Source organism: Chionomys nivalis, chromosome 4 (genome assembly GCF_950005125.1).
Source record: "Chionomys nivalis chromosome 4, mChiNiv1.1, whole genome shotgun sequence".
NCBI classification, from domain to species: domain Eukaryota; kingdom Metazoa; phylum Chordata; class Mammalia; order Rodentia; family Cricetidae; genus Chionomys; species Chionomys nivalis.
The window spans coordinates 105298734-105318882 of record NC_080089.1 but is presented as its reverse complement, the minus strand read 5'-3'; the positions used below and the strand labels follow the sequence as shown (position 1 = coordinate 105318882).

General features: G+C 51.3%; 1 protein-coding gene across 3 annotated transcripts; it reads left to right on the top strand.

Moving 5' to 3' along the window:
- The first annotated feature begins 1232 nt into the window (after positions 1-1232).
- Positions 1233-20002, top strand: P4htm (prolyl 4-hydroxylase, transmembrane). Of its 3 annotated transcripts, XM_057768982.1 has the most exons (9): positions 1240-1635; positions 1840-1921; positions 14408-14598; positions 15594-15690; positions 16790-16952; positions 18100-18285; positions 18807-18897; positions 19051-19174; positions 19591-20002. In XM_057768982.1, exons 1-9 carry the CDS (start codon positions 1282-1284, stop codon positions 19809-19811), a joined length of 1509 nt encoding a protein of 502 aa, XP_057624965.1. In that variant the 5' UTR covers positions 1240-1281; the 3' UTR covers positions 19812-20002. The 3 variants fall into 3 exon arrangements, 2 of the variants coding, with proteins under 2 accessions (XP_057624966.1, XP_057624965.1); XM_057768983.1 differs by lacking the exon at positions 18100-18285 and having other exon boundaries at positions 1239-1635; XR_009057042.1 differs by lacking the exons at positions 18100-18285; positions 18807-18897; positions 19051-19174; positions 19591-20002 and adding an exon at positions 16608-16711 and having other exon boundaries at positions 1233-1635; positions 16790-16919.
- The last annotated feature ends 147 nt before the right edge of the window (positions 20003-20149 follow it).

The window sequence follows — 20149 nt, the reverse complement described above, 5'->3', positions numbered from 1 at the left end:
CTCAGAGGTTAAGAGCATTGCCTGCTCTTCCAAAGGTCCTCAGTTCAATTCCCAGCAACCACATAGTGGCTCACAACCATCTGTAATGGGGTCTGGTGCCCTCTTCTGGTCTGCAGGCATACACACAGACAGAATATTGTATACATAATAAATATTTTTTTTTAAAAAAATGCCTTGGCTGCTGCTTTTATAATCCGAGTTGCCTTTTCTTCTGAGGCCAGGGTGTCCCGATTAGGGGAAAGCACTATCTTCCTCTCTCTTTCCACCCAATAAGTTCAAGGCGAGTGTTTCCACAAACCTGGCGGAACCCCGTCTTTCTGTTTCCAGGATTCTACCCGGAAGCTCTGACAGTCCTAGTCTGGGTCTCAGCTATACAGTGCTGCACAGCCGGCAGTTTCTTCCTAAAGCGTGACTCGCAGGGCTTCCTTTGGTGATCCAGTCTGACCCCAGAAGGGCCTTCAAGAATATCTTGGTCATGGGAACTGCAGGGATCTGGTGATGTCTGCCTGGTAACTCCAGCAATTGAGAGGTGGAGGCAGGAGAATCAGGTCACTCTTAGCTCCTTGCGAGTTTGATATGCCAGCTTGACCTATATGAGACCCTGTCTTGTTTCGTTTAAAAGAAAAAAACGAAACAAAACACGGAAGCTGGAGGGATAGCTGATTAAGAGCACTTAAAGCACTTACTGTTCCCGGCACACACACGGCGACCCATAAATGTCCGTGACCCCAGCTCCAACTCCCCTTCTGTCCTCTGCAAACACAGGCACGCGTGGAGTGCACATGTACACATGCAGTCACTCACATACACAGAAAATGTTTAATTGAAACAGTCATGCTCTGCAACCTGATCATCAGGTGCTCAGTCATTGCCTCAGCAGCACATTAACTCAAAGCGCGGCCCGCCGTTGATGCCACTCCCGACTCCCTCTCCCAGGAGCGAGAAAATGCCCGCTATACTTTCCTGGAAAGTGGGAACCAAGAAACTACTCATAGCAATGGAGTATGCCCTAACGGTGCCCTCCTTGTGTGCCTCCACATGTGTGAGGTGTCTTTCGGCGATGGGGAGTGGTGCAGCTTGGGAAGCGACAGCCCCGGTGCCATCGAGGTCCCTGGATCTCAGAGTGGACCTATGGGCGCAGCTGCGTGCAGGCGCAGCATCCCGAAGCTCGCTCTTCTAGTGACCGCGGTGCGAGCTGACTACGCCGTCCTGGTCCTAGCGACTGCGCAGCGCGAGCACCCCCGCGGCCCCTCCCCTGGGCGCGCGCGCGACCTGGGCGCCATGGCGGCGGCGGCAGCCGTGCAGCGGCCTGAGGCTGAGACAGTCGAAGAGGCCTCAGATCCGCAGTGGCCACTGCCGCCAGAGCATCGCCCTTCCGTGCCAGCAACCCGACCAGGCGATGGCGAAGAGGCACCGGTGCGGCCACTGTGCAAGCCACGGGGCATCTGCTCCCGCGCCTACTTCTTGGTGCTGATGGTGTTTGTGCACCTGTACCTTGGCAACGTACTGGCGCTGCTGCTCTTCGTTCACTACAGCAACGGGGATGAGAGCACAGACCCCAGACCCCAGCACCAAGAGGAGAGCCCACAGTCAGTGCCAACCTTGGGTCCCCTCACTCGGCTGGAGGGCATCAAGGTAAGAACACCTTCTACCCGCGCTGCGCTGCGCTCCAGGCACTGCCTAGCCAAGCCGGACGGGGCCCCCACGCTGCTCCCTACATCACTGTGTGCGGATCACGCACGCGCCTACTTACTTTCCCACTGTCGCGCCCTGACACGGGACTTTTCTTGAGCAGTGCGGCCTGGCACACCAGCTGCCCTCTGTGTACTTTTCCTTTAGGTGGGGTATGAGCGGAAAGTCCAACTGGTCGCAGGCAGGGATCACTTCATCCGAACCCTCAGCCTCAAGCCATTGCTTTTTGGTAAGTCCGCAGGGCACTTCGGGAAGGGGCCTGGGGCTGTAGTGTCTGCCCTGAGGCTTTTTTTTTTTTTTTAACCACGTGTTTTCTATTTTGAACATTTCGAACATGGCTGCTTTGTGGATGTGTTTCTGCATCCAGAGGCTTACTAACGTAGAGCTCCCATCTCCACAGCAGGAGGACAGAAGTGCCTTTCCCACACTCCCCTCCCAGCACCACGATCCCCTCCCAGATTCTTCCCTCACAGGCTGGGCAGCATGACCCTGAGACAAGTGTCCAAACAGTTCATTGGAATTATCTTTGGACGTCTGTGCTACTAATCTGTCACATTCCAGAAAATTGGGGCTGGGTGAGAGGCTGATAACCAGGTGCCAGCTGACCTGGGGGCCTCGGGGGAACTGTGGCAGGGGATCATGGCTAAAGCTGTGGTCTGATGAGAATAAAGGGATACCCTCCATCCATCCCCCTTCCCCACACGGCAGAAGCCCAGCTTCTTGCTTCCAGTATTTGAGATTCTTAGGATTCTTGTCTTTCCCACTTCCTGAGCAGAGCTCTTCGGGGTGCCCCTGGGTAGCTGTATCACACACAACTCCTGCTTTCTGAGTTCTTAATAGACGACAGGCTTTGGTGTGATGGAGAGGTGCTATAAATAGCAATGTCACGTGTGTGCCATTGTGACAAGGGCTGTACACGCCACGCGTGAACCGTTGTTATCAATACTGTTGAGTAACATTGAAGGCCATGTAAGGTCTTGCTGCAGGCCAGTAGAAACAGCTCTTCTGAAACTGGCATTGGACGAGGAGGGCCCAGGATAAACCGTTAACTGGACGGGAGGTGGTGCTCGGGTAGTGACTGGAGCAGAGGCAGACTTCCCTGGGCTGAAACTCTTCTCAGAGTAACAAGTGGGTCTCCCTGGAGAAGTGATTGAGCTGGAACTTGTGGGACAGATAAGAGCCAGCCTGCAGGCTATCATGGAAGGGAGATCCAGGCCTGTGAACAGACCCGCTGGGCTGGGCTTTCTTTCATTAGCCGCCCAGCCTGTGTGCATCTCATCCAAGCTTAAGTTAGCAGTTAGCGTAGGTGAAATCACAGGCTGGAGTCCTCTTCCCTTGCAGCTTGTCCTATAAAGAAGATTAATTAAAGACCCAGATTTGAAGTCCCCAAGAGTAAACTAGCAGAAACAGGAGAAATGTGAGGGCAGTCAACTTCCCTTGTGAGGCTGTCAAAATGGATCCCAGTATCTGTTGAGGCTTTCAAAGGACACAGCTGAGGGACTTAGCAATGTGCTGTGCTATGGACTCCTGAACAACACCAGGACAAAAGAAGAGACACTGGAAGTTGTGTGGGTGCCTTTAATCCCAACCCTGGGGGAGACAGAGGCAGGCGGAACTTTGAGTTCCAGGCTAGCCTGGTCTACAGAGTGAGTTCCAGGACAGCCTGGGCTACACAGTTTTTTTGGGGGAAAAAAATATATATATGTATATGTGTGTGTGTGTGTATGCATACATACAAATATATACATATATATCTTGGAACTTGAGCTCTGAGAAAGCGTGGGGTGGGGTTGGGATGTAGCATCCTAGCCTGTCTATCTTACAGGAAGCCCTGAGTTCAATCCCAAGCATCAAACACAATACAACCAGGGGTAGTAGCAATGCAGGCCTGCCATCCCAGCACTCTGGAGGGAGAGGAAAGAAGATCAGAAATTCAAGGGTAGGCTTAGCAAGCTTGAGGCCAGCCTGGGCTACATACGGCTGAAATGAGGGGTTGGGAGTGGGGAGCGCAGACAGGTATAGTATAAACTCCCTGTTTGAGTCCTCATTTCCCTAAGACACTTAGTTGCTCGCTGGTTGGTTTGGTGGCAGATAGCTCATGTTTTACCATGAAAGCCCTGGAGCTTGGTGAGTAGATTGTACAGAAGGCCCCTTACAGCTGGGAAGGCTAATCCTGGCTCTTGGGAGGTGGATATAAGAGGATCAGTAGCTCAAAGCCAACTTTGGTGTCTTAGTTACTTTTACTGTGAAGAGACTCCATGACCAAGGCAACAGACAACAGGAGGAGTCTATCAGGGCTTACCATTTCAGCGAGTGAGCCCATGACCACTGCGGTGGGGACCACGGCAGCAGGCAGGATGGTGACAGAGCAGTAGCTGGACAACTGACCCACAAGCTCAAGGCAGAGAGCTAACTGGAAATCAGCCTGGATTTGAAACCTCAAAGCCCACCCCAGTGACACACCTTCAACAAGCCACACCTCCTAATCCTTTCCAAACAGTTCTACCAACTGGGGACCAAGAATTCAAACATGAACCTATGGCGCCATTCTCACTCAAAGTATCACACTGGGCTACATAAGACTCTGTTTCAATGCCAGGCAGTGGTGGCAGAGGCAGTTGGATCTCTGAGTTCAAGGCCAGACTAGTCTACCTAGAGAAACCCTGTCTGGGAAAAAACAACAACAAAAACCCTGTTTCAAGACAAAAAGAAATCTAGTTTTGGAAAAGGGAGAGTGGTTCAAAGCAGTTCCAGAATGCTACCTCATCTCAGGAAGGAGCAGTCTGTGCCTGTCTTCTGTACTTGCCTGTCCATTGGCCTGATGTCCAGTGTCATCTTCATGAGGCCGGCAGAGCTGAGGAGAACAGGCCTGCTGTGAGCTCTGTCCCCTCTGCTCCTGCTACTCCAGCTCCCAACCTGTGCCTCCATCTCCTTAGGAGGAGAACCTGTCGGTACAGTGTGGCGGGCTGCGTTCCTGGCACCCGGCCGCCCGCACGGCTAGCTTTATACCTGAAATAATTACACAGAAACTGTATTCTTTTGAACACTGCCTGGCCCATTAGTTCCAGCCTCTTATTGGCTAGCTCTTACATATTGATCTAACCCATTTCTAATATTTTGTGTAGCACCACGAGCTGGTTTACCAAGAAAGATCTTAACCTGCGTCTGTCTGGAATGGGAGAATCATGGCGACTCACTGACTCGACTTCTTTCTCCCAGCATTCTGTTCTGTCTACTCCACCCACCTAAGGGTTGGCCTATCAAATGGGCCTAGGCAGTTTCTTTATTAATTAACCAATAAAAGCAACAGATTAATACAAGACCCACCTCCATCAGTACAGAGAAGAGTCACACAGCCTTCAGTCTCTCTCTTTGCGACAGGGCTTCTCTGTGTAACAGTCCTGGCTGTCCTGGCACTCACTCTGTAGACCAGGATGGCCTCTAACTCACTGAGATCTGCCTGCCTCTGCCTCCCCACTACTGGGATTAAAGGTGTGTGCCACCATCACCTGGGCTAGTCTCACTTTTCGTCCTGCTTTTATTTGTTTATACCTAGCTACTCCTGATGCATAGCCCAGGCATGGACTTAGAACTTGTTGTGTCGTCCAGGTTGGCCCCAAACACAGGATCCCTCCTGCCTCTTCCTCCCAAGTTCCTCCAAGAGTAACAGGCCTGCCTGTCCATGTCCTGTCTCTCTCTTTAGGGAGAACTTCCTTTTCCTGTCACTTGGGAAGTGAGAGCAAGGTGATGGAAGGCCTAGTCTAAGGCAAAAGAAGGCCTAGTCTAGGGCGAAAGAAGGCCTAGTCTAGGGCTGGAGAGATGGCTCAGCGGTTAAGAGCATTGCCTGCTCTTCCAAAGGTCCTGAGTTCAATTCCCGGCAACCACATGGTGGCTCACAACCATCTGTAATGAGGTCTGGTGCCCTCTTCTGGCCTGCAGACATACACACAGACAGAATATTGTATACATAATAAATAAATAAATATTAAAAAAAAAAGAAGAAGGCCTAGTCTAAGCATTTGAAAAGCATCTCCGTAGCTGGAGTCAGTGTTTCCAAAAGGTCTGGAGCATTGGCGGTCAGCTGTCCTGAGTTGAGAAGTAAACCGAACCTTTGATGTTAAAAAAAAAAGAAGAAGGCCTAGTCTAAGCATTTGAAAAGCATCTCCGTAGCTGGAGTCAGTGTTTCCAAAAGGTCTGGAGCATTGGCGGTCAGCTGTCCTGAGTTGAGAAGTAAACCGAACCTTTGATGTTAAAAAAAAAAGAAGAAGGCCTAGTCTAAGCATTTGAAAAGCATCTCCGTAGCTGGAGTCAGTGTTTCCAAAAGGTCTGGAGCATTGGCGGTCAGCTGTCCTGAGTTGAGAAGTAAACTGAACCTTTGATGTTATTTTAAACAGGGGCTAGAGCGTGTTATGTAGACCAGGCTGGCTTTGAACTCAGAGATTCTCATGCTCTGTCTCTAGAGTTCTGGAATTAAAGGCATGCGCCACCAGGCCCTGCTGAGAATGAACTGTTCTGAGTGACTGGCACCCCCTTGGGGATACTGCTTTCCTGCAGAGGCTCTGTTCCATCTTAACCTGTCCCCCACACACACTTACTGTGTTGCCTTAACTGGCCTGCAACTGGTTCCCTTCCTGTTTGCATCTGAAGTACTGGAGAGTCACCGATGCGTGACAGCATGCTTGACTTTTTGAAGCAGGGGTGATTTTTTTTTTAGATATATTTTTTAAAACACTTTTTTTTTTTTTTTAGTTTTAACTTTATTTTATGTGTATTGGTGTGAAGGTGTCAGATTCCCTGGAACTGGAGTTGCAGGCAGTTGTGCTGGGAAGTGAACCTTGGTCCTCTGGAAGAGCAGCAAGTGCTCTTAACCACTAAGCCATCCATCTATCTATCGCCTCAGCCCTGGGATTTTTTTTTTCAAGACAGGGTTTCTCTGTAGCTTTGGAGTCTGTCCTGGAACTAGCTCTTGTAGACTGGGCTGGCCTCAAACTTGCAGAGATCTGCCTGCCTCTGCCTCCTGAGTGCTGGAATTAAAGGCGTGCGCCACCACCGCCCAGTGGGAGTTTTTTTTTTTAACATAGACTGTAACTTAGGCTGCCCCAGAACTCATGACATTCCTCTTGCTTTTCCCTTCTAAAAGCTGGGATTTCAGGTATGACCCACCACATCTGCAATGTATGTGTGTGTTTGTGTACATGCACACATGTATGCAGAGGTCAGCACTGCACATCAATTTTTATTACTGTATGTGTGTATGAATATGAATGCAGACACACATGCCAGAACATACCTGTGGAGATCAGAAGCCAGCTTTCCGGAGTTACTTCTCTCCTCCCAGCATGGGTTCCGGGGACTGAGTGTTTTTACCCACTGAGCCATCTCACCATGCCCATAACTCACTAATGAGGCTGGTGGGCAGCTCAGGTCCTTCTTGCCTAGCCTGTAACTGGCGTGCTGGAGATCCCAACTCAGGTCCTCTAAGCTGTGTGTGCTTTGCATGCCTTTAACCCCAGAACTTTGGAAGCAGAGGCAGGTGGATCTCTGTGAGTTCCAGACTGGCCTGAGGTATGCCAGACAGGGTCTTACTGTCTCAAATCAAACAAGCAAACAAACAAATTTAACTCAGTTCCCCACGTGTGAAAGGCAAGGCCTCACTAACTGAGCCATCTCCCCAGCTCTCATTTTTCTTCTTTTGGAGATGGCATCTTCCCTGTAACCAGCCTACCCTCAGATTCATCACCTTTGGAGCTAGAGAGATGTCATAGGTGGTTAAGATCACTTGCTACTCTTCCAGAGGACCCGGGTTTAATGCAGCGGACAACCCATCTATAATTCCAGGGCCAGGGGATCTGACACCTTCTTCAGCAACTGCAGACACCAGTCATGCACATAAACTAAATAACATTATCTTTTTTCTTCTTTTCTTTCTTTTTTTTTTTTGAGACAGGGTTTCTCTGTGTAACAGCCTTAGCTGTACTGAAACTAGCTCTTTTTATTTTGTTTTGTTTTTTGAGACAGGGTTTCTCTGTAGCTTTGGAGCCTGTCCTGGAACTAGCTCTTGTAGACCAGGCTGGCCTCAATCTCACAAAGCTTCTCCTATATCTGCCTCTTGAGTGCTGGGATTAAAGGCGTGCATCGCCACCACCCAGCAATAACATTCTTTTCAAAACTGAGGGTTTTCCTGCCACTCTTCTGAATGCTTGTCCTTGCAGAATTTCTAACCCCTGTTCTTGGTGCTGGTGGCCGTGCTGCCGTGAACAGCTAGCTGCAGTTTGGTGGCATGAGCTGTGGTTACCATCAGGTGGCCCCCTGCACCTTCCAGCCAACACTTCCTATGGATGGTCCTGGAGGAGCTGGTGTACTCCAGGACATCCAGGAGCAGCAATGTCACATTGGTTTTTTTTCATTCGTTTGTTTCTTTATATTTACTTTTATTTACATTGATCTTTTTCTTGCGTGTACGTCTGTATGAGAAATTTGGATTCCTTGGAACTAGTGTTACAGACAGTTGTTAGCTACCATACAGGTTCTAGGAACTGAACTTGGGTCCTCTGGCAGAGCAATGCTCTTAACCATTGAGCCATCTCCCTAGGCCCCCATCAATGTCTCATTGTTAACACCAACTCTGGTGAGGGCAAAGAACCCACATCCAACAATTCTAGTCTTGAGTCCAGATCACAGGGCTCTCTGCCAGAGGTTATATGTTGTCCCAGTCTGCCCTGGTCTGCAGAATGGATCCTGGAACTAAGTGACCACCTTGGTTGGTCTCTAGGTGTCCGTCTTTGTCCCCTCCACCCCAACCCTCCATTTAACTAATTAAGACCTTTCTGTCTGATGCTCTGCCCTTGGCATAGGCTCTTAGGGATACCATTGTCCTTACAGAATTTCTGTTTCTTTCTTTTTTTTTTTTTTAATTTATTTATTCATTATGTGTACAATATTCTGTCTGCGTGTATGCCTGAAGGCCAGAAGAGGGCACCAGACCTCATTACAGATGGTTGTGAGCCACCATGTGGTTGCCGGAAATTGAACTCAGGACCTTTGGAAGAGCAGGCAATGCTCTTAACCGCTGAGCCAACTCTCCAGCCCAAGAATTTCTGTTTCTTGAGGATCTCATGAAGCCCAGCAGCTCTCTATGCAGCCAAGGATGACTTTGAACTCCCGATCCTCCTGCCTTTATATTTCAAATGCTGGCTTGGCAGGCATCCACCACTCCTCCCGGCTTGTTATTATTGTTTGTTTCTGTTGATGTTCTAGCCTGACTGTAAAGAAATTTATTTATTTTTGTTCTAATTAGGCATAGAGCCCGGGTGTCCATCTCACGTGTGTCTTTGCTCACACACGTGTATTAGATGTGAAGGGCGAGGAGAGATGGCTCCGTAGGAAAGTGCTTGCCACACACGTTCATGGAACCCACGTAAAAGCTGGGCACAATAGGACACACCTGTAATCCCAGTATTTCTATGACAAGATAAGGGGTGGAAACAGGAGAATTCTGGAAACCTGCAGGACCCCTGGCCTGTTGTTTATGCAGTGGTGAAGGGCTAAGAAAGAGGCCTGTCTCAAACAAGGCAGAAGGCCGAGACAAACGCCTGGATTTGTCCTCTATCCCCTGACCTCCATATTCATACACATCGACCCTTACACAATACATACCCCCCACCCTCTCTCACACACGTACGACCTGTAAAGGGTGCCACACACTCAGAACTCTCCAAGGTCACTGATATACAACATGTCCAGGACCCCTTGAATAAGCCTGCAAGTCAGAGACCCTACAACTATGCACTACAAGAGGTGGGGGGTTGTGAGATGCAAGTTGCTGCCCAACTCCCACCTCTGCGCCCTTTGCCTCGAGACTGCTGCCTGCTGTCAGGGTCTCTCCAACCTGCGTCTAGTTTTCTTGATCCCTTCAGGACTGATTTGAGAGGTGTGGTTTGAGCGTGGCATTGAGTATAGTGGAGACGTGGGTGCTGTGGGTGGGAGCCCTTGACCTGTGCTGACATGGACTGTAGCCCACAGGGAAGTCTCTATGCAAGATAACTGGTCAGGAGAAGCCACAGCAGGCTAAAGACCTGTCACTGGAGGCAACATGGCAAGGACCCTGTGGTGTGGGAGAAACAGGGTGATCAAGAGGAGCCTCTCATGCTCTAGGCACTGCCTTGTAACAAGGAATACTCTCTGGTTGCTGGGCAACAGCACTCTGGTCACCTAGCAACAGCTCTGCAGCCTGGCATTCTGCTTGGGCCACATCTCATACCTCAGCCCTTCCCCCCCTCATCTCCTGCCTCTTCTCCCTTAACCCCGGCTTCTTTCCAGCTTTCCAGTGCACCTCCCCCACCAGCTTCTTAGTCATCTCTCACTCAGAGAGGGCTGAGGGAGGGCCCTACATCCTGGGTGGTGGGGCCTGCAGTACTCCTCCCTCCTTCCCTCCCTCCCCGAAAGCCCTTTGGACACTGAAGCCAGGCAGGAGCGGACACAGCATACAACCTGATTGCCTCTGAGTCCTGAAAGAATCCATTCTCACCGCTCCTGACAGCTCAGAGCTCCAGCCCTGGGAGGGGCTTTCTCTGCCCAGAGGGAGCTGAGGAAATGCTGTTCAGAGGCAAAGTCAGGCTGGGGTGGAACAATCAGCTTTGTGACCTTTGGCTTCATCTCTTGCCAGCATCCCTTGGGCAGATGGAGCTTCTGCATTTCCAGTGGAAAGGAGACCTGGTAGTTTGTGGTTATGGACCAAGAACCCAAACCCCACAGGTTCAGCATCACTGGCCTCTGACCTATGCCATCTGTCCCAGGGTACTTACTTCCCTCTGCTAGGAACACAAAAACAAACCTTCATCTGGGCAGTGGTGGTGCACACCTTTAATCCCAGCACTCGGGAGGCAGAGACAGGTGTATCTCTGTGATTTCGAGGCCAGCCTGGTCTACAGAGTGAGTTCCAGGACAGGCTCCAAAGCTACACAGAGAAATCCTGTCTGGGAAAACAAAAAGAAAGAAAAACCAACAAACCAACCTTCGTTTCCTGCCTTCCCCACATCCCCACCTAATACTGATAGGTGATCAAAAACCGAATGAAGAGCTGGGCTTCCAGAGCAGGCCCTGGTGAGATCACTTACCCTCTCTGCACCTGGGAGACCCTGCCCTTCTGGTCAAGGCATGCAGGGGCAAAGAGGGAGCCAAGGAAGACTCACAGGGCATTGGGGTGGCAACCCTTGGTCAAGTTAGGGCAACTGGCTACTATGTCATAGGCCAGCACATAGGTCAGATACAGCTCTGGGTGTCCTGTGTACGTGGAACAGTGCCACGGCTTGGGGAATGAGCATACATTGTGCTGTGTCATGTCACAGTACAAGGCCATCAGTGTCAACAGAAGCCAAAGCCCTCTCTCTTACCAGTTCCCTTTGTCCTGGTCTTAATGAGCTGAGGTTAAGGGCTTTTTGTTGTTGTTTGGCTTTTCAAGACAGGCTCTCTCTATATCTCTGGTTATCCTGGAACTCACTCTGTGGTTCAGGCTGGCCTCAGACCCGGAGTGCTGGGATTAAAGGCGTGTGCCACCACTGTCCGGCTGAGGTTAAGGGCTGTGCCCACCCAGAAAGTCCTGAGGGTATTTGCAAAGTGCCCAGATGCCTGCACCTGCCTAATTTTAACCCATCTTACCGACTTAGCTGTTTGCTCGTTCTGTTTTGTTTTGTCTGAAGCTCAGGCTGGCCTTGAACTTGCTATGGGGCAAAAGGTGACCTTGAACTTAGGATCCTCCTCCACCTCCCAAGTGCTGGGATTGCAGGTGTGTGTGTGCCACTGCACCCAGTTTTATATGGTGCTGGGATCAAATCTAGGACTTCATCAACAAGGGGTAGGGGCCAGAATTGGCTCCACTGGGCTTGGCTTGCAGATCCTGGTGCCTAATAAAGAAATCTGGGTCTGTGTTTTCTACTTCAGGCCCCTTTTTCCTTTTCTATTTAAGTTCTCTGTCTTAGCAACCAATAGGTGATAACTGATGAGCAATTGGGCCTATTCCATTGTTCAGCAGTACTGTCTGTCTCCCAAGGTCTGCTGCCTCCCTTTCTAGGGTCCTGCAGGTTAGCAGGGGGCTTTGTCCTGTTCTGTCTGCAGTGCTACAGCTGAGGTCCCAAACCTGCCCTTGATAGCTGGCTGACGGCCCATCTGGTTCTGAGTATAACATCTGTGTGGCCCTGGGCAGAGCACTGTTCTTCAAGTGCAGGAGAGGTAAGGGCCTGGCTTCTAACATGAGCGGAGAGATTCAAGAGCTGTCTGGAATGCTTAGCGCACCAGAGCACCGTTGGCAGAGTGCGCTCAGCTGTGGTCATAGTGAACATGGCTCCCATCCTGCTGCAGGGCCAGCTTCCTTCTTGGCTGTGCTGCTCTGTCAGGCTCGCAGATGACTGGGAGAAACGGCGGCCTTTTCTCTGCTGGCTTCTTGTCTCTCAAGGAATTCTTTTCTTAAGCTAAAAGGACTCGCTCGGGCTTCTGCCATGGGAGCACCTGGGCTGTGCCATGTGGGTTGCCCACACTTGAGGCTCAGGGTCTAGCTCCTTCTGACCATCTGCCAGCTTGGTTCATATGTGGACAGGTAGCGACAGAGCAGAGTCCCTGGGCTAATAGTCTTTACTTGAGGACTGGAGCATTCTAGGTGATTCCTGCTGACTTCCCAGTACTGGGTAACTAGCTCAGCCTTTGGCATACAGACACAACCACTTCTGCAGGAGAAGAAGGGGAAGGCCCTTGGAGCTACCCGAAGCGGTTCTCAACCTGTGGGTCACGATCCCTTAACAACCACCAGAAATAGCAGATATTTGTATTATTATTCATAACAGTAGCAAAATTACAGTTATAAAGCAGAAACAAAAATGACTTTCTGGCTGGGGGTCACCACACCATGGGGAACTGTATGAAAGGGTCACAGCGTTAGCAGGATTGAGAACCACTGCCCTCAAGAATTGGATTGAACAATACTGAAAGGAAAACAAGCAAGAACGAGCCACTGTCCCTCTGACATATAAGATATAAATCCACCTGGGTGTGGTGGCACACGCCTTTAGTCCCAGCACTCAAGAGACGGGCAGGCAGGGGAGAAATGGCTCAGTGGTTAAGAGCACTGACTGCTCTTCCAGAGGTCCTGAGTTCAATTCCCAGCAACCACATGGTGGCTCACAGCCATCTATAATGAAACCCAGCGCCCCCTTCTGGCATTCAGGCACACATGGAAGGAATGTTGTACACATAATAAATAAATAAATCTTAAAAAAAAAAAAAAAGGGCTGGAGAGATGGCTCAGCGGTTAAGAACACTGACTGTTCTTCCAGAGGACCTGAGTTCAATTCCCAGCAACCACATGGTGGCTCACAACCATCTGTAATGAGATCTGGCGCCCTCTGGCCTGCAGGCATCCATGGAGGCAGAATGTTGTATACATAATAAATAAATAAAATCTTTAAAAAAAAAAAAAAAAAAAAAAGAGACGGGCAGGCAGATATCTATGAGTTTGAGCCCATCTTGGTCTACATAGCAAGTTCCAAACCAGCTAGGGCTATACAGTGTGATCATGTCTCAAAAAGCCAAACCCCCCTCCATACATACACCTGGGAAGAAGCCAAGTTAAGTATGGTGATACACACCTGTAATCCTAGCACTGAAGAGGTCAAGGCAGCGGAATCAGGAGTTCAAGGACTTCCTTGGCACAGAGCAAGTTTGAGGTCACCCTGTACCCTGAGACACGATCTGAAACAATAGCCACAACAACAAAAAAGCTGTCTGGGCTCAAGTCCAGACAACAGGAACGCAGCAGCTACCACACTGAGAATAATGAAACGTTTGGTAAAATATGGGACCTGCTATGATGCCACGCCAAAAAATAGGGATGGGATTGAAATCAGCCAGCACACCAAGAATACTTGCTCCTGTGACAAAACCAAGATAGAGAGATGCCTGTGGCACCTGGCCCTGGTCGCTGCATGGAAACTGGGGCTGGCAGGGCCCCAACCCACACACGCCACCACCTCAGTTGTTGTGGTCATGTAGGCCACCAGAAAACCAAAGGACTTGAAGATCGGTAGAAGTGCTACCATTTGAGATACCCTGGCCTACAGTAAATTTATGTTTTGTTTTTTGTTTGTTTGTTTTTTGTTTTTTTAAAAAGAGGCCCACCCTCTACCATTAAATTCATCTGGTGGCTTTCGGTTTCATGCTGAGGTAGATCAGTTGTCTTTGTCTTAGCCCCAGCTCACTGCCATGAATCTCCCCACCCCTCTGGAAAATGTGTGCTGCTATCAATGAGACAGGACAAGAGACCCCTCATCCCAAACTCTGGGGAAAAAACAACAACAACAACAACAACAACAAAAACCTTGCAGGACAACTCAACCTTAGCATATAGGTGCACAAACCCTTAATCCCCGCACTCTGGAGGCAGAGGCAGGCAGATGTCTGTGAGTTTGAGGCCAGCCTGGTCTACAGAGCAAATTTCAAGCCAGCCAAGACTACACAGTAAGAACCTGTTCTCAAAAACAACAAAAGTCTCTCTCTCTCTCTCTCTCTGTGTGTGTGTGTGTGTGTGTGTGTGTGTGTGTGTAAATGGATATGTAAGGTCCCCCAGCTCTGATGGCCATCAAGGAACAGAAAATACCCAAGAATCTTGTGGGGGGGGAAAGTAGTTGTCCAACTCAGTCATCAGATTACCCACCTCCCCTTCCGGCAGAAATCCCAGGCTTCCTGAGTGATGAGGAGTGTCGGCTCATCATCCACCTGGCACAGATGAAGGGCTTACAACGAAGCCAGATCCTGCCCACCGAAGAGTATGAGGAGGCAATGAGCACCATGCAGCTCAGCCAGGTGGACCTTTTCCAGCTGCTGGATCAGAACCATGATGGTCGCCTGCAGCTCCGAGAGGTTAGGATCCTAGGTCTGAGTACACACAGGAGCGAGAACCCTGCATTACCTTTCCAGTGGCCATACCACTGTTGTAGGTTAACCCTGGCCTCTGTAGCCGGGCGATGGTGGCGCACGCCTTTAATCCCAGCACTCGGGAGGCAGAGGCAGATGGAGTTCGAGACCAGCCTGGTCTACAGAGCTAGTTCCAGGACAGGCTCCAAATCCACAGAGAAACCCTGTCTCGAAAAACCAAAAAAAAAAAAAAAAAAAAAAAAAACCCTGGCCTCTGTAGTCAAATGCTACCCCAGGCTTCCTTGGGCACGCCCAGGCCCAGGGGCTATCCTTTCTCCTCTGAGTCTCTTACTGCCCTAGAGACTCAGGACAGTGAGAAAATCCCTTTGTGGGGAGGCATGTACCACGAGCTCTTTAACAGAGCATCTCCTGTGGGCTGGGTTCCTTGCTACCACGTCTAAAGGTGATGACGAAGTATAAGTTCTGAGGTGCCCGTCGGCCTGCATCTCAGTCCCCCCACACTGCGCACAAAGACGCACAAAGACTTCTGACGGGGTGTGGTCCACTTCTCACACTGAACCGCTTTGTCTGAGTGAGGGTCGTGGTAGTTAGGTCCCAGCCGAATGTCCTCCTGCTTCCTGTCCTTCATAATCAGGCCTTTGCCTCCCCCGACCCTCACCTGGAGTATCTGAGGGTGACGCAGGCCTGTTCTTATCTGCTTCCAAGCAGTTAACAGTGCTCCCTGGCCACAATGCCAGCAGGTCTGGGAGTGAACACAGCCCGCAGGCAGGTGGACCTCCTTTCTGGTGTCCCTCACAGACGTCAAAGACTTCCTTCCGCTCACCCTCACTTCTGCACAGAGACCTCGCGTTATCCCGTGTCCTCACCCAGCCCCTATCATTGAAGTCTTTAGCGCTGCAGCAAGATTTGTGCTTTCTCTGTTTTGGTGATCCATTATTTCTAGGGGAAACCCTACACTGAAGAACCTTCATATGCTTTAGGTCCTAGCCCAGACTCGCCTAGGAAACGGCCGGTGGATGACTCCAGAGAACATTCAGGAGATGTACGCTGCGATCAAGGCAGACCCTGATGGTGATGGTGAGCTTACACCTTCCACAGTTCTGTGCTTGTGAGCTGTGCTCTCATCCCAGGAACATGGCCCGGAAAGCTTGGGCCCTTCCCCTGCAACAGGCAGCTTCCACACCTTGCTTCTAAAGTGGGGCAGAGAGTGGGGGGGGAGATAGGGAGGGAGGGATAGGGAGGGAGAGGGAGGGAGGAAGGGAGGGTGCAGCTTTGCTTTAACCCCTGGGAAGCAGATGGACAGCATTCTCCTTGGTGGCCTGCGGTCTACATGACAGACTCCTGGAGCTGGAGATTCTTTTGGCTGTAGCAGGCAGAGGCTAGTGAACCCGAAGGAAGGATTTAGACAGAACCTATGGTTAAAGGCTGTTAGACTCCTCTAATGTGGTGTCAGGCTCACCACGCTCACCTTTAGTGGAGTCCGGGACAAAGAATGGAAGGGGTCTACCTTGGGTTGTCAGAATAACAGCAAAGCCACCAACCCTTCCAGAGCCCTGGATGAGGTTCCCCAGCTTAGTGGGTCGGGCAGGAACAGAGGAGTCTGTTCTCATCTGGGGGGTGGGTCAGGATTGCTTTGCTAGGGTGGCTGGTATTGGAGCAAGAAGGACTGGCCAACCGGGTTCCACCCAGGATGGGACTTGAGGGAACTTCTGGGAACTAGTTCTGCTTTCGCACCACAGTGTGGAAGGTGCTGGAGGATACTCAGCACAGGCTGGTCTCTCTCCTCGCCCTCTATAGGTTGGAGCATCACTCACAGTCCTACGGGGCAGGCTGCAGAGCCCAGGCCATCCTGGCCATCATAGCTCAACATAGCTCCAGTGTCTTACTTCTGGAGACCCTGCAAAGCGGGCTCTCTAATAAGGGTTGGGCTTTTTCCTTCTGGGGACCAAATCAAGGCTTAAACAGAAAACAAACTTCTCTGGGTCTTCCCTCAGGGCCCGATGTGACAGAAACCAGGTTCATCTGACCCGAGTCCAGGTGGGGACAAGTGCACATGGCCCCCCAGTGCCTGAGGCCAGGGGCTGCTGCTACCTTTGGGGTAGGTAGGGAGGTGCTGCCTGCCGCCGTGCTTGCGCCACACGGGCCTGGCAGGCACTGATGAGCGTACCCTGCGCAGGAGTGCTGAGTCTGCAGGAGTTCACCAGCATGGACCTTCGCGACTTCCACAAGTACATGAGGAGCCACAGGGCAGAATCTGATGAGCTGGTGAGGAACAGCCACCACACATGGCTCCACCAGGGTGAGGGCGCGCATCATGTCATGCGTGCCATCCGTCAGAGGTGAGCCCCTGAGACAGTTCTTTCTGGGGCAGGGTCTCCACACATTTGTCAGAACCAAAAGAATGGACCTGATGAAGTGATTTGGAATTAAATTCCAGTTCTTAGAATAGGAATTCGACCCACTGAAAAATTGTCAACTAATGAAGGCACATTAGCCCTTGTGGGCCAACAACTGACGGCGCACGCCTTTAATCCCAGCACCCCAGGAGGCAGAGGGAGGTAGATCTCTGTAAATTTGAGGCCTGCCTGGTCTACAGAGAGAGTTCCAGGACAGCCAGGGCTGTTACACAGAGAAACCCTGTCTTGGCGGGGGTGGGGGGTGCTGGTGCCTCACACATATGATGCTGCAGTATGCAGTCAAGCCCTGGACTGGAGACTGAAACTATCCCCCAAAGCCCAGAAAGATGAGGCTAAGCTGGCTGTCAGTCCTCGCTAGCACACACAAAGTGAAGTTTGACCACAGCAGTGCAGAAACTAGGCATTGCTATGTACATCTACAATCCCGGAATTTTGGGAGGGGGAGGAAGAAGCATTAGGAGTTTCAGATTGTTCTAGGCTATGAAGTTCCAGGTAAACACCGGGCTACATCAGACCCCATCTAAAAAACAAATGGCAGAAGAAAAATAAAATAAAAACAGAGGTTTTGAATGAACAAGTTTACTCCAGAGAGGAGAGGCGAGACTCTGACTTAACGGCCATCTTATTTTCTCTATTAATTGGATATCTCTATGTCTGCAGTTTGGGATGTAGAAGAGTTCATCACCACCACCACGGACCCTTTGTTCTCTGTGTGTGTGCATGTGTATGTGCTTGTGCGCGCACATGCACATGTGGTGTCTCATGTATCCCAGACTTGCTATCTAGCCAAGGATAACCTTGAACTTCTGACCTTCCTGCTTCCACTTCCTCCACCACATCCAGTTTATGCGGTGCTGGGATTGAACCCAGGGCCCTGCACATATTAGGCCAGCACACTACAATTATACTGCATTCCTAGCTCCGTCTTCCTGTGTGTAGAAGTCAAGTCTAGACTGGCTTATGGAGCTTCCAGGGGCGGTGAAGAGGGATAAAGCTTGTGGCTGGCCCAGGATCCACACTGGTCAGCTCCTTAAGCTGACCGTCTTACTGAATGCCCGCTGCCTACCAGGGTGCTGCGCCTCACTCGCCTTTCCCCGGAGATTGTGGAGCTCAGTGAGCCACTGCAGGTTGTTCGATATGGCGAGGGAGGCCACTACCATGCCCATGTGGACAGCGGACCTGTGTACCCAGAGACCATCTGTTCCCATACCAAGTTGGTAGTCAATGAGTCTGTGCCCTTCGAGACCTCCTGTCGGCAAGTACCTCCCACCTGGGGGTTGGCATCCATTCCCAGACTGGGTACCTTGAGGATACAGGAATAGCCTGGTATGGGGCCAGGGATACACTCGGCCATCCTCATCAGCCACGCCCCTCCTTTCCCAGCAAGTCTCTCCTTCACTGTGGAGGTAGCAGGGAAGTAGAAGCTACTGGCCCTTGTCTACTCAAATGAGAACAGACCTAGGTACCCACAGCTACTGAAACTTGCCCCAGAAACACTGATTTTGGCTCCATTGCCTGCACCAAGTTAGGGTGTCATGTGACTGTAGTGGCTCAGCCCTTCCCATTGCAGGAGACTGCCTGTTTTTCCTACTTCCACAAGCTTACCTTTTCCAGCCAGGTCAAGGTCAAGGTCATAGAACTTATCCAAGCACACCTGTGACCTTAGCCACACAGGAAGAGTGGATCTGTGGGGTCTGCCTGGCCTTGTGGCCCCGTGCCCACAAGTGGGAATATCCACGGTTGGGGATCCGCTCAGCAGCCTCCCCTGCTTTACAGCTACATGACAGTGCTGTTTTATCTGAACAACGTCACTGGTGGGGGCGAGACTGTCTTCCCTGTGGCAGACAACAGGACCTATGATGAAATGGTAAGGGCCAGTGGGCTGTGACTTCCGTGGGTTGGCAGGGCCTCGGGCAAGTGTATACACACCCTTCCAGACTGGGATGAGGGGTGTGACTTTTCCCTCTCGCCAGTGCCAATGGCAGGCAGTCCAAAAACACCATCATCCTGTTTCCCACAGAGTCTCATTCGGGATGATGTGGATCTCCGCGACACTCGAAGGCACTGTGACAAAGGGAACCTTCGTGTCAAACCTCAGCAAGGAACTGCAGTCTTTTGGTACAACTACCTGCCTGATGGGCAAGGTGAGGGCTTATGGCCAGGTCAAAGGCTTCCCTGAAGGACCTGATCTTTCCCGTCTGCTGCCCTGTAGAGCAGTTTCTGTCCTTCAAATAGCCTTCTGCCATAACCAGTGACTTCATTAAGCCACAGAAGGCCTCGTGCTGCCCCTTTGGTTATCTCCACCCATCTTCCTCGTGCACCAGCCTTTCTAAGTTCTCTGGGGCTAGGGAAATTCTCTCAACAACCCAGGCTGGGGAGAGCTATGGACAGGCTCTGCAACAGAGAAGCTGGGCTCAGAGGGCCAGTGTGTTGACCATGCTTTTTAGTGGGTGAGGTGTCAAGTCCTTTCATGGGGATTATGTGTTTGCACAGCTCAGGCTGGTCCAACCTAGGGTTCCCTCCAACTTGTTCCATTGTTCACGCCACCTTCTTCCTCTAGGTTGGGTGGGTGAAGTGGACGACTACTCATTGCATGGGGGCTGCCTGGTCACCCGCGGCACCAAATGGATCGCCAACAATTGGATCAATGTGGACCCCAGCCGGGCACGGCAAGCTCTGTTCCAGCAGGAGATGGCTCGCCTGGCGCGGGAAGATGGCGCCGACTCCCAGCCCGAGTGGGCCTTGGACAGGGCCTACAGTGAAGCCCGCGTGGAGCTCTGATGCGAGTCCCCCGCTGACCAACGTCAGAGACCCAGCAGGTCTTCTGTCCTGCCGCAGACTCACGTCTGGCCGATCTTGCCCTACCCTCCCTTGTCTGCAGCCGCGATGAAAGGCGCAGTTCCTCCATTTCACGTTATTTATTGGTGTACAGCCTTCGCGCTGCTCCATCAAATAAATCCACAGGGCTTCGAGCCAGGAGCAGGCCGGCTAAGCGCCCGCGTGGGGGAGGGGAGGCCCACCGCGCTCCCCGCCGGCCTTAGGAGGGGGGCGGGGCGGCTCCCTGGCTGGGCCAATCACGAGCGGGCTCGCGTGGGCAGAGCGTCGTCATTGGACGGCCG